General features: G+C 40.3%; 1 protein-coding gene across 5 annotated transcripts in view; it reads right to left on the reverse strand.

Annotated features, from left to right (window-relative positions):
- Positions 1–2,133: 2,133 nt before the first annotated feature.
- clcn5b (chloride channel, voltage-sensitive 5b) overlaps positions 2,134–14,420 on the reverse strand; it is a 41,257-nt gene continuing 28,970 nt past the window's right edge. For all 5 annotated transcript variants that reach the window (XM_005458598.4, XM_003453923.5, XM_005458599.4 and 2 more), the window contains 5 exons: positions 12,052–12,194; positions 11,722–11,871; positions 11,528–11,633; positions 11,212–11,428; positions 2,134–3,722 (listed from right to left, as the gene is read on the reverse strand). In XM_005458598.4, the coding sequence (XP_005458655.1) occupies positions 3,632–3,722; positions 11,212–11,428; positions 11,528–11,633; positions 11,722–11,871; positions 12,052–12,194 (707 nt within the window). In that variant the 3' untranslated portion in view covers positions 2,134–3,631. The remainder of the gene's footprint in view (positions 3,723–11,211; positions 11,429–11,527; positions 11,634–11,721; positions 11,872–12,051; positions 12,195–14,420) is intronic.

A 14,420-nucleotide genomic window follows, 5' to 3' on the forward strand; every position in this document is an offset into this window, starting at 1 on the left:
GTTCCAGCCTTAAACCTAGGCGTCTCCTGAGATCTTCCTATCTTATGTAAATCTAAAGCTCTCCAGCTTAGATCTTCCCAAGTTCCTTGGACTTTTCCATTGTTCTGAATGTTGGTCAATGAGTGCTGTCAAACAAATCCCTTTTATGCGGACAAAGAGAGCTACCAGTTGTATGTTAAGCTCATTGAGGTGACCGTTGCTAAGATTTGGCTCTATATAAATACAACTGAATTTTAATAGGCCTTGTCATAGTTAAAACACACTTTAGAACTTGTATCTATATGCATGTACATTTGCATGATCCTGTGTGGACTGGAAAGAATCCTAAATTAATTCTAAGTTGTTCACCCAGTTTTTTTTTTTTAAAACAGCTTTTACATTTTTTGTGTCTCTGTCTTTGCATTTCTGATGGCTCAATAAACAGGACCTCAGAGGGCAGATGTGCAACTATTTTTTTAATAGAACAAATGTAAAAAAAAAAATTTAGTACATTTATTCAAGCTACACAAAGTTATCGTCTAGATTTTTTTTTAAAAATCTGCCATTTCTGAGGGTCAGGTGGGAACTTTATTTCAGATTTGGGTAACCTTATATAAACCGATCCTGTTATGGATGACGCGGTGCATTTCAAGTTGTCTGCCTGGACTAACTCACAGGGTTCGTTCCATTTTCAAAGTCCCATTAAGTCAACATAACATACAGGATTTCTAGCAGGTGCTTGTTCCCATTACTTTATGTTTTTACTGGCTGCAGAGAGCAGCCTGTGAGAAAAAAGAAAATCAATTCACCATCTAAACAAAGTGCTCAGAGAGGAGGTGAAACTTTACGAGTCCCGGGCCGCAAACATTTACAGGGTAGCACATGAAGTTCAAACTGACCCGCTGAATTTCTAAAGAGTTAAAAATAGCCCAGAATAATATTATTCTCTGGATGGTGATATAACGTCTGAGATAACACGAGCTGCTTTCCTCTCTCTATTCAGACCCTGTATGGAGGACCAAAGCTGCCAAAAATTCAAAACAAAGAAAGAAATGAATGAACCTGTAATTAATGTAATATGCCAAAAGACACTTGAAATAAACACAAATTAGCTCATAAAATGGTCTAAACTGGCATTTCTGTTAGCAGTTGTTTTCATTCCTGTAATTTTGAGCTAAGCAAAATAAAAAAAGAATAAGTTTGGAGAAATAAACTGGGTTGGGGGGCATCCTTACTACGACCCGTACGTAGCAGCCAGGCGCTGCTAATCAAATATACTCGATTAACTGATCAGCAATAAGGAGCATTCAGCCACAACATACAGCAAACTCACTCCTGAGATCCCTCACTGTGAAATGCTCTGAGAAACTGCAAAAGAGCAACATGTCAGACTCCACAGGCCTCAGTTAGCACATTAAATGTTAAAGTTCATGATAGTCAAATTAGAAAATGATTGAACAAATATGACTTGTTTGGAAAGGTTGGCAGGAGAACTAATAAATTGGAATAAACCACAAGACTTCTGGAACAATGTGATTTGGCCAGATGGAGTGGAGACGTTTAACCGTAATGAACGGCAGCAGGTTTGGCAAAAACGAAACACAGCACATCAGCACAAACACCTCATATCAACCGTCAGGCACGGTGGTGGAGGGCTGATGATTTGGCCTCGTTTCGCAGGACCTGTCAAACATGAGACCATCTGTCTGACAGCTGAAGCTTGGTTGAAATCAGGTCATCCAACAGGACAATGATCCCAGTCACAGCAGCAAATCTACAACAGAATGGCTGAAAAAGGAAAGGATCAAGGTGCTGCAATGGTCATGTCAAAGTCCAGACCTGGTTGAAATGCTGGTATATAAAACAAACCAAAAAAAGAAAATAATAAACATATTAAAGAAGAGATAAAGAAGAGAGGGGGGTGTATTTAGTCCTGTGAGAACATTTTATAAATTAACACATTTATTTTAAAATATTGTGGTGGGTTTAACGGTATACAGGCTTATTTACAGAGTAATATACTTTGACATCACCATATTAATGACTAAATCCAGCTTCAAACCCGATTAAACAACTAAAATTTGAACAACGATCCATTTTCCATTCATTTGAAAATTGTTTGCGTGGTTAGTTGTCAGAAAACAGTGCCTGCTGTGATGTCTTTGAATAGAACAAGGATGTTCACCTCACTATTGTCTGACAGAAAAAAACAAAAAACAAATCTTATATTTCAGAGGACCAAAGCAGCAGCTGTTTCTCATTTTTGATCAAGATTATTTGATTAGCTGCAGCTGACATTTTCCACTGGATCAGTTTCAGTTTGGCTTTTTAGGAAAAACGGAAAAAAAATATAAATTCAGAGAACTAAAATCAGTGTTTTGAACACCGACGAAAACGAAAACAGACGTTCCAGTGAGAGATTTGCTAGAATCGGAGCTTAAAAAATATATAAATAAATGAAATAAAAATCAGGTGGGTATCAAATGCAAACAAGACATCAGTCGAAGTGATGAGGAGCCAAAACAAATAAGACAAAACACAACTTTAATCAGGGGAATAATTTAGTAGAATGAACAATTTTACATTTACATAAATTAATTCACGTCATGATTTTCTCTTTTAACCCTTCCACAGCAGCCTGGAAATGCTCCTCACCGTCTATAAGGAATGACATGGTTTACGAAGACTATGTACGTCGTTAACATAACAAAACTGTCTGCATGGCAGGACAGCGCTGCATAGTTCCCAGGCTGGAGCTGTATCACAAAACTCAAACATAAGACGAAAAAAGAAAGAAAAAAAAGATGTTTCTAGTGGGTTCCCAGGCTGTTGTGAACGTCTTTGTGGAGTGTACGCTTGCTTGTGTGTGTGTGTGTAGTCGATCCTATTCTCACACTCCTGGATCCTTCACCCTCACGGCTATAGGAAACCTCACAGAGGGAGGGAGGTGTCTGAACATCCATCAGCCCAGCTCAAAGTGCTCTGTCTGGGCTCGCTGTGATGGCCCGGGGGCAGGCACGGAGCTCCCAAAACAGCTCTTCATCTTCCCCAATGTCTTTATTTTCTCCTCCTCCACCCAGTCTTCTCTAGTCAGTACCTATAACAGAGGATTAGCTGTTCCTGCCTCCCCCCCTTTTCCCCCCTGCTCCTCACAGGTGTGAGAATCGAGATGGCAAACAGAGGAGAGAGAAGTGGTTTTTGGGGTTCTCTGAAGTGCAGGTTTCCTCACTGGTTTGAAAATGATGAAAGAAATGAGAACAGAAAATGTTGGAAGGTACAGATATGAGATATTCCATCGACTTACTTCTGTCCTACTTCCCTCATGACATCGGGTCCAGCACTGTCAGTAAAAGGATGAGTCACTGTTTCTGAGAGCTTGTTTTTTCCTTGGAATTTTTTGTTAGTGGTGTGTGTCGTCATTCGAAGAGCTGAAATTGCCTTCAAGTTACACAGAAAATAAATTCCATTGTTTTCTGGTCAGCTGTGCAAATGAAGCTCAAGCTTCCTTGGCTCTCTCTTGCCAAAGAGGTAAAGGTGCATTTCATGTAAGTCTACAAGCTGGTGTCCCCCCCCCCCCCCTGCTCTACAGAGGGGCGATTTGGTGGGCGAGGACGATTTGGTGGGCGAGGATGAAGAGGAAGGACGGAGAAGATCAGTTGAAGAGGATGGAGTCTGGGTCCCTGTTGGCCATCTGTGCCATGTGTTTGAGTATGTCCTTTTTGGTGATGATTCCCAGCAGCCTCCTGAAAACAGAGACAGAAAAACAGAACAAAAGTGGATGAGTTCAAGTCATTCTTTGATCGCCTCGTCATGGAAAACCAGCGAGAGTGACAGAAAGCAGAAACCTTCGGCTGAGGCCTGGCCCTCTCTCTCGGCACAGTTGATTCAGTTTTATTAAACGGAGCCAGGGCAACTGGCAGATCACAGTAACATGAAAACACAGAGCAAACAAGTGACTGATCAACAACACGACTCTGCTAACGCGAATCAAATCGACTTCCAGTGGTGGTGGTGGTGGGTTGGGTGGGGGTCAGAGAAATGGAAGCCGTCCACGACATCCGGCGACTAATTGCGCAACGCTCCGAGGACATTTAATCTGCTGCATATTAGCGACAGATGATTTTCAACAGATGACATAAGCCATTCCTCTTCTTACAAATTAAATGTTGAAATTACCTCACATGCCAGTCACGATCTGCATCTGAAAGGAGCGAACCACCATCAGCTCACGATGCTCGCTCAATTAAAACTGTTGCAGGAAATTACTTCGTTTTTGTATGCAAGCTGTGATCTGTCTGCGACCCAATCAGCCAATGATGACGTGAGGCAGTCACAGCCTGAGGTGTCAGAGAAACGGGCTGAACTGTCCGCAAATGGCTTGATGAAAACTAGATTTTATGGGGGCCATACTATGAGAATCTCCACTCACAACTCGCCCAACTAGATGTGTCTTCGCCGCCTCCCCCAGCATGAAAATCAGATTAAAGGGTCGCTATTTTGACACATGTTAGTGGTCTGTATGGAGCCCTGAAGCTTTAACATTTTCCCCCATAAAGACAACATCTGACAACCTCCCCAGTATCCTTAATGAGGTTGTGGATACAAGCGGCAGAAATCATCATCCTTGGGAAGGTGTCTGCGGTGAGGAGCTCAGTCATTTGGCAGGAATTCGAGTACAGCTGGTGGAAGGATGCAGATGAGGTGGTTTGAGCATCTGACTGGGATGCGATCCCTTAACTGACTAAGGGATAGCCTATGTACCCCCCCAGGACAACCTGGGAATCTCTGCTTTGACTGCCGCCCCTATGACCCACACCCGAATAAGCACCGAAATCGCTGTTGACATTATATTATATTTTTTGTTTATCTGTAATGTCCTTGATGCTTGGGGCTTGTTTAGTTGTAGTCCATGCAGTCTCAAAAATCAGACGTCTACAAGAACCCGGATTACTGTTTTTTGGACTAAAGCATAACAATATACATCATTACATTTAGATTTTTATCCTGAGTCTCTACTAGAGCAGCATTGCATGATTCTCAGTTCAAATAAAGCCTTCTAAGCTTTGGTGCACAACCTCAGCTTACCCTTACTGAAAGAGGCTGTTTTAGCTCTTCTCCCTTTAAGCCACCTTTCATCTGATTGGCTGTCCCTAGCAAACAGAAGTATTCCAGAGCAGGTGGGTGGGTGAGATCACTATATCATCATGCAGAATTAAAAATAGAATTTTTTTTTTTGGATACGTTGTGTTTAGAGGAGCTTGAAGCCTGATCTTCTAGCTCCCAGGGATTACTTCTAAATACACTGACCTCATCATTAACATTCACAATTGTAGCAGTATATGAATTATATCAGTATATGAATTATATCATATTATATTTTTTTAGATAAAATATTTAACAAACAGATAATATGGAAAGGCTTAACAGGGCCACTTTAATGTAAACAACTTCATCCTCTGACCAAAACAAAACCCCCAACACAAGCAGCTTTTACATCTTTCTACCGCCCACACAAACCCAGAGCTGCTTCTTTAACCATCTGTTCAGAGAAAACAAACCATGTGACAGGACTGACTTTCATTGATAAATGCTCGCCTGAAGATGTGAATTTGACTAATGAGAACAGGATCAAAGAAATCTGAGCAAAAACAAAAACATGAAAACAAAAAAGCAAAACCAAGTGTAAAGAAAACTTTGTGGCAGTGAGGATGTTGTTGTTTTGGCTTGTTTTGCAAAATAAACTTAAGCTGACACATGAAAAACAAGACCAGATGAGTTTTTAAAAACAAAACAAAACAAAAACTTCAACACAACAAATACTGAGTCAACCAAAAATGACTTCCGCCTAACTAGGCAACCTTGAACTAAACATAGCCTAGGAAAATCCCTTTGTTGCCAGTGAGAGCGATAAAATTAACATCTCGTAGGACCGCAGAGACCAGAGTTTGCACTTCATACAGCCTCAAGGTCTGTTTTCTGTGTGTCAAACCTTTTTCGTTCCCAGACAATGAATGATTCATTTACTTTAAAACCTCATCCTGCCCAACCAGAACAGAGTACAGCTTTCTTCAACCAATTTCAGTCCTTTCTCCTTCTCACCCCTTTTATGTGCCTCTGGATCCTTCATGTTCCTCTAAGTCCCCGTTTAGCCCAACTCAGAAAAGAAAAACATTCTACTTTGGGCCCCATCTGAGGCTGATATGTCCTTCAGGAGTCACTGTGCTTGTCAAAGTTACCCACAGGCAGGGAGTCAATCTTAAACCGATCTTTAATAATAAGCTGTTGTGTTGAAGAGCAGCAGCTACATGCCTGAGGGATTTTTGTTGACAGTTGCTGATTTTCATCTCTTCTGCTCTCAGACTTGATTTGAATTATTGCTCCACACATCAGACCCAACTGGCAGCAGGAAGCAACAGTATAAAAAGGGGGGGTTTTCGCAGGAAGGATAAATTGGTTATACATATTGACAAAGAGTACACCATAACCTAGTGTGTAACTTCATTTAAATGTAACCACAACTCCAATTCCAAGAAAGTATGTATTTACAAATGCACTGCCATCTACTGCATGGTGGTGAAATTGCAGAGAAACACAGACCCACTATACAAAAGATTAAATGCTGTCAATTTTGTTGACCCCTCCAAAAAAAGTTCAGCTTCAGGTTCCACAAACCAGTGGGTGAAGCTAAGGTGACTTTACAAATGACCCATCTTTTGAGACATTTTCAGGTGTTTGACAATCTAGGGTCCAAGGTAAGTAAGATGTCACTAAGTTTCACTAATGTACAGTCAGAAGTTTAAATGTATTCATCATGGGCATGAATGCCATGGTCATTTGGGGCTTTTAATTATTTCTTTCAACTTTTCTTTTTCCAGAGTGTATTGAAGGTACAGCATACATCTTTAATGACTTTAAAGAACTTTGGGTCTTGTTACAGACCCCGGCAAACTGTTACCTTACCCTCAGATGACAGAAAATTGGTTAGATGTTTTGAAACAACCCAGGAACAACCAAGGCTCAAGCTTGCCATGAACTGGAAATTAGAGACAAAGATTGAGGTATTTTGCCACAAAGACAAGAGCTATGGTGGTGGTAGCATCATGTTCTGGGCTGTTTAATGGCACAAAGTGGGTGGAATAATAATGGGGGAGGAATACTGCCAAATTCTTCAACTTCACCTCAAACCAACAGCTAGATGGTTTAAAATTGGACACAGTTGATGGTTCCAACAGTAAATGATCCCAAACACATATCAAAACAGGCAAAGATTCCACTTCTGGAATGGCCTTTCCAAATCCCTGTCCACATCCATATTGAAAATGCATTTAATAGCTGGGTCCGTGGCAGGAAACCAATTTAAATGAACATTATACCAACTCTGCCAAGACGATTGGTCACATATCCAGTCAGAATTATGGTGGAAGCTTGTTGACGGCCAACAAAAGCACCTGGCGGAGGTGCAACTTGCTAAAGGACATAAATTATATATACTTTTGACCCCGTGTGGATAAGAGAAAATACATTCAAATTTGAGCACCTAGTTCTTGTTTTTTAAAGTCATTACAGATGTATGCTGTACAAAAATCCCACCCTGGAAAAAGAGCTAAAAGCCCCAAATTACCATGAAATTCCACATGCCCCTTATAAAGAGTGTATTCAAACTTCTGATCACTACTGTAGGCTTTGGCATTTTTGTAACTTGATCCATACTAGAGTAAAAAGTACCTTGAGTGCTTATTTACAATAAATACTAGATCATGAGATCTAAGACTTGCTTCAAACAGCCTCTTGCACATAAGCTAACTCACGGGGGTTGCAATGACAAATTCTGAGAAGTCCCCTTTAACCTCATTACCCAGAAATCCCAAGCGCATTTGCCAATTGTATTTCAGGGGTGCTAAGTCGCAACATCAAATTTTATTGTCCCCCAGGCTGCAAAAAAAAACTGTGGCAAAGAAAATTAATTTTAAAGTAGCTCAAAGGTCACTTTGCTGATGATTTTAAGGGAAAGAATTTACGTTCCTCTCCATGTTTTTAGTGATTTATAGGTAACACTTTGGATCATTTTAAGCCTTTATATTAAAAAAAAAGAAAAAGAAAAAAAAGAAGAATACTGCAGACAGATAACAGGAACATTGTAGCTCGCTGCATCTTAACCTCTGAGCTGCAGGAGATCCTCATTCCCAGAATTTAATTTGAGCAAATACAGTGAATATATTGCCTGAATTAGTTGGGCTGAGCCAGCCTTCTCTGCTTCAGCGATCCAAACTGATAAACTTGGCATAATTCTTCCCCTGGCAAACCCACATTTCTTTCATATTCTTACATTTATTTTCCTTCCCTCTCACTTTTCATATCTTCATTCTTTTTCTACGCTGCTTTTTGATTCGCTCTTTGCAACATTAGGTGGCTCTGTGCCTCGGTGGCAGCTCAGGCCAAGGCTAAACACTCGGTCTTCCACAAAAGGAGCGTTACTGTAGAAAAATTGATACAGTGTGCCAAGAGGACAAAGTGAGAAACCACAAGCTGCATGATTACGTGCGCTTGTTTAACCGTCTTTGTTATATACACCGCATGTTCTGTAAATTCATAATATACACAGTCCCACTCCTAAAATCCCATGTTTGAACATGTCAGACCTCGATCTAAACAACTGTGCGCGCATGAGAGACGGTGGGGCCGAAGGAAGAAAAATGAACCCAACTCTGATTAAGTTTATTGTTCTTCTGTTGCTGAATGTAATTCTGCAGACCAACACTATACTTTTCCATTATGAAGACAGATGCAAGGCCCGACAGACAAAAGAACAGTTTGTTGTTCAGTTAAGTTGGCCTCAGTGGGGCTGGAGGAGGCGTGGTTGATGATGATTTTAGAACAGAGTAAAAAAGAAAGTTTTGCTAAATACACAGAGAGTTTGCATTTCAAATAAATGACCAAACAGCAGCTTTAGTCCAATTTCTATGTCGACTTTGTAGCGGCTGAACTGATTCCAGGGTTTCTACAGCTGAGGCCAAGTTTTATTTAAGCTATTTAAAACATTTTAATGATGCATCTGAACAAAACTAACTAAAAGAAAAGAAAAAGGCATCACTTACTCAGGGTTATGGACACTGGTTGTTTGGTTTGTGGTTAGATTAAAGTGCTCATCAAATATTAAAGCGAATGCAGATCTGAAATGTACGGAGCCAATCCAAGCTGCTGATGCCGTCGTGTTGGAATTGCAACTGCCTGTGAGTAATTGCAAAGTCTGGGAGAGTTCAGAGGGCAGTTAATAAAATCCTTCATCACATCTCTAATGCTGCAGCCACACTAGGGAAAACAGTGGTTGGATATATTGCAACCATGTGCAATGAACTTGCGATGAAATGGTTGCTTCAAAGGCAGGGACCAAGTCCGGGGCGCTCACAGTAAGTTGCCATCTTCAAAGTGACAATAGGACGATACAATCCCAATAAGACCAAGTCAGTCTGCTGTGAGTTTCTTATCAGTTTGCATTTAAATTGACCTAAACTACAATCTGTTTGTGATAATGCGGCTCTTAACTGTGACAAATCGGTGAAAATCCAAAATCTGTTGCTGTCTAAATACCCAGAAAATCATACTAAGTACTTGCATAAATCCAGCCAAAACCTCACAGACCTGAAACAGATATTCGTCCTAAATATAGACAAAGTTGCTGGAGGACGGTGATTTAACTCGAAATGACACAGACAACCTCAGCAACCTTCTCTTACATAGCAATAGGACCAGAATACAACCAGCTGGCAACCAGTTGAGTCAACTTGCAGACAAATTGTGCTCATCAGTGTAGACCAACTGTTGCAACCAATCTCTCTGCATTCATGAAAAACTTGGCCAATCTGCATCAGAGTTATTCCAGCCGCTGCTCCGTTTTTTCCTAGGCACGAAGATGTCGCCGTCCCATTTTCACTCTAGTGACCAAGTCATTGGCTTTCACCACCATGAAGCAGCATGTTGTTCTCTGGGATTTACTTTTAAGAACATGTTCATAACGACTTACGTAGTTCAATAAAGGTTATCCTGAACAGATGCATCTTGTTGTAGTGCAACTTGCTACTACAGGAAAGTACAGCCTAGTCCTAGGTGAACTCTAGCAGATATCTCTTTAGTACGATACTCAGTTGTCTTGGACATGAAGTCACATCACTTATTTCTTCACACTTTGTTGATGGTTTTAGTTTTTGTTATTTTTTTGTATAAAGTGATTTTTTTTTTTTTTTAATATATATATATATATATATATATATATATATATATATATATATATATATATATATATATATATATATATATATATATATATATATATATATATATAGTTATTTTTTTATTTTTTATTTTTTTTTTAAATGGCAGAACAGTGGTAATGGTTTCACCTGCATTGGCTCTTACTGCACACTCTGTGCATGTTAGGTTTACTGGTGAAAGAGGAAAACATGTTAGAAAGTTGAAAATATCCATCATCTGGTAAGTTTCCCCAATCATACTACGATAGCCTTGATCACTGCGGGACTACTTTGAAGATGCAGATTTTAAAACGTGTCATGAGCTACAAAAAAAAAAAAAAAAAAAAAAAAAAAAAATCTTCAATGCGTCCAAATTGATAGCATGCCAACATCATAATTCCTCCACTTCCCTGTGCGTTGCTTTTGCAAATATCAAATACCACGTAGGCTTTGTAGCTCTATCCATGACATGTTTTCCATTATGGAGACGTGCATACCAAAGCCCCAAAAGCCATTATATCAGCAGATGTACAAAGTCCTCAGTGAAGTTCATGGTATGGAGTCAGTGACAGTTCAGAGTTTTAGGCAGAAAAACACCTTGAGAATTTCCAGTGTTGTTCCTCACTGCCACACACTCCATTAACCTTCTGTCTCCCCCTCCCTAACTCCTGCGCTCACCTTAATGCATGACCTGACAGAGGAATGACCCGGAGCTCTCCTACACATTCATCTGTCACTCCTTTCATTCCTCCACAAGCGCAATTTCCTCAACATATCTCACTTTAATGTCTACAGGAGTGGGAGTGTGGTCGTTTTGTGTATCTTTGTTAATATTGCTTGAAACTAGAGGGCTCTGCTCTTACAATAAGTCATTTTGGAGGACTAAATCCAGCGCAGGTTTGCCCTTTGGAGACTAAATACTTGATATAAAAGCATTAATTACAAAATGAAGCATATGCATGTGTGTGTTTGTGTTTCTTCTCACCCATTATGTGTGACCAGACACTGGCGTAACCCCAGTTTTCTGAAAATATCCACAGTGATGTCCATAGGGGTGTGATCAGTAACTGTAAAGGGGCTCAGGTCCATGATGCACCTCAGCCGGAGGGGAGGCGGTGCGTCGGGAGGAAGCGGCGGGGTGTGCTCAGTGAAGACCACCTGGGAGGCGCTGACGATGCCATCCTGACGTTTCCGGGCATTGTCTGAAAGGGGCAAAGTGGGATTTGTGGAAACCCATTTGCTTTGCATACAGAAAAAGCCCTGTGAGTGGATCCTTGTTTACACACGAGCATAATTCATACCTATTGATATGAGCAGATCTCTCCTGAGTACAAATCCCACAAGCCTTTGGGACTCCGAAGAGACAACCACAGGGAAGCCACTAAAGTGCGTGCTCTCCACCAATGACTGCACATAAACCAAGAAACGAATGTTATCTCTATTAGGATTCTAAATCTCTTCCCAAGAAATATAGGTGTAATATGTGCAGTCGTACCTCCACCTCCCCCACAGTCATGCCCTCCTGCGTGAGCACAGCCAGCGTGGGGTCCATCCTCCTCGGCCTCATCACGTCCACCGCCAGGCTGCTGTGCTCAAACTCTTCTTTTGGCTCCAGGAACGGGTAACCATTCAGCCTGATGTGAGCCTGCGAAACATCAAGAATATGCAGGTTTTACGTCTCCATTTTAAAAAGGAGGGGAAAAAAAACTAAACAATAAAGAACATGAATCCTAATAAAGACAATAAGAGCGCAAACTCGCTCTTATTGTACAGCAAAGGGTTGGAGGGGACAGACACTTTTCATTAACGTTTGCAGACACGTCACCTCGTAAATTCCCTCTCTTCCGAAAGCATCTGCCACCCATTTGCTGGTCATGGTTGCAGCCATGAGGGGAACAATGTACTCCAGACCGCCAGTCAGCTCAAACATGATGACTACCAGAGATACCGTCATACGAGTCACTCCACCTGGAGGGAGATGTGAGAATGGAAAAGGTTAGACCACAGTCGAGCAAGATTTATAGGCGATTTAATTCCCGTCTGACTCATTTAATCTTCATCTGCAGGCAAAAAGAAAAAGAGCAATTAGAGAACAGAGGGCACCTAAGGTGAGCATATAAAAGAGACCGCGCTGCTGTTCATCGAGTTTACAGAGGCATTTAGTGGCACATGTATTTCTCTACCTGAGAGTTCATACCATTCATCTCCTCTCTGTATGAAAATGTTGTCACTAACATCAGTTGGTAAAGTCTGAATCCAATTATAATCATCTTCGCCCTCAGATGCGGCCAGAAACCCAAGGCTGCGTTTTCAACTCTGTGCTTTTCTTCAAAACAACTGCCACAAAACAGCTGCATGTCAAAGACTTTATTACGAGTGTTGTATATCCTTTTTTTCCTCTTTCAGAGGATTAAAAACTTTTCCTCCCTGGTTTCTTTCTGTGTATTTCAAGATGAAAGAAAAACGACAAACTCTGAAATCTCTGCAATTATTCCCTGATGATTTTTTTGTGATTATGTATCACAAAAATCTAACAAGATATTATTTTAATTTCATCACCTCAAGATGTTTTTCCAACAAAAGAAGTAGATATTAGTAAAGGTGGTTTCTGCCTCTGCAACAACCCTTGGAAAAAATCTGGAAATTGTAATAGACGCCAAACCAAATCTTTACTTATACACACTGAGGTGTCAAACCTTGTCGTTGAGGGAACAGGGGAAGTCATCAAATATTGTTTATGAGGGAAAAAGTTAACAGGAAGAAAACTCAAGGAGGAGCATTTTCTATCTAAACACTCAGCTGGTTCAGAGTATTTGGCAGTGTGTTATTACTGTGTAATACCTGAAAGTAGCTACCCTCGTTTTGGTTCTGGCTCTATGAGCAATCTCTACAAATGTCCATTGGTTTTGCACTGCTGTACCAGATCATCAGGAATGTATTTAGTGCCAGCACCATGTAGAGGGCTGAAAATAAGTAAACGTATTGAGATCTAAGTACTGGCGTATGCTGGGTTTGAATGTTTGCAGCTCAAACAGCTCCACAGAGCAGCTACAATGGCACAATACCATAACAGTGACTTGTGAACAAGAATAACAGCAGCGTATGAGAGACTGAGGCGGTCAAGAGTGGAGACACCTGTGTGTAAATGCTGTTGCCCTGTGTTGTGAAAGAGCCTTTGAGGAAAATGTAAAGAGACAAACCTCAGTGTAGTAAAGGGAATGAAATCTCTGGCTTTCTTAAATCAGATGAGATCTCTTTCACTGCCAGATATTTTATTTATGAGCACTATCATAAAGTGTAGTGTGTACATATATTCAGAGACATATTTCAGAAACAAGAAACCTCTCTTTAAAGTCTGTCCCAGATCTATAAAACACATGAATGCACATGAACGCATGATCGCTACCCTCAGAGCTTTAAACGTTTTTCTTGTGCTAAGAATTAAACGTCTATCTGTTTTTAGACTAGACACGTCTCTGTGAAGAGAACGATAACCCATCAGCATTATTTTTCTGTGCTATGTTTAGTTAGACAAAGGAGCAGGGAGGGTAAATAATGATAACTGTATCATCATCATGTCTTAAAACAATTTACTGCACATGAAAAGTAATGGCTAATATCAGAAACCTGAAGTGTGTACGGCATGTGACATCTATGAACTGTTGTGATATCTGTATGAGATTAAAAAAAAGAAAAAAGAAAAAGAGAGAAAACTGATTTAATAAACAGCGATAAATCTGTAGTGTATTAAACACCACATCATCTGGTGTTTAATACACCAGATGATGTGTGGTAAACAATCACCCTGTAAAGCTTTTTCTGTATTTAAATGGATACTTATAACCTTGTTTTCTCGAGATAAATGTGCCACTGTGGAGTTTTTGAACCTGTTTTTATTCAAAAATCTTTTTCTAAAAGGAAGAATAGTGGAAGTGGCAGATTTTGAATTGAAAAAATATTTGGATTTGCTTGAGAAAAAAAAAAAGACAATCAGTCATCAGTGTTGAAATTCTCACAACACTGATGACTGGTGACCTGTAGGGTTTCATTTCACCAGTGCAGGATTGAGTACTGCTGACTAAATTTTTATACCAGTGACTAAAAAGCATTATTAGTATTAAAGGCCATGTGCTGTGGTGGCTTGATTCATAAGTGTCTGATGGATTCCTGTTTGTTGTTGTAAGTGAGGAGTCA

The sequence above is a fragment of the Oreochromis niloticus genome, linkage group LG3, assembly GCF_001858045.2.
Source record: "Oreochromis niloticus isolate F11D_XX linkage group LG3, O_niloticus_UMD_NMBU, whole genome shotgun sequence".
NCBI lineage: Eukaryota > Metazoa > Chordata > Actinopteri > Cichliformes > Cichlidae > Oreochromis > Oreochromis niloticus.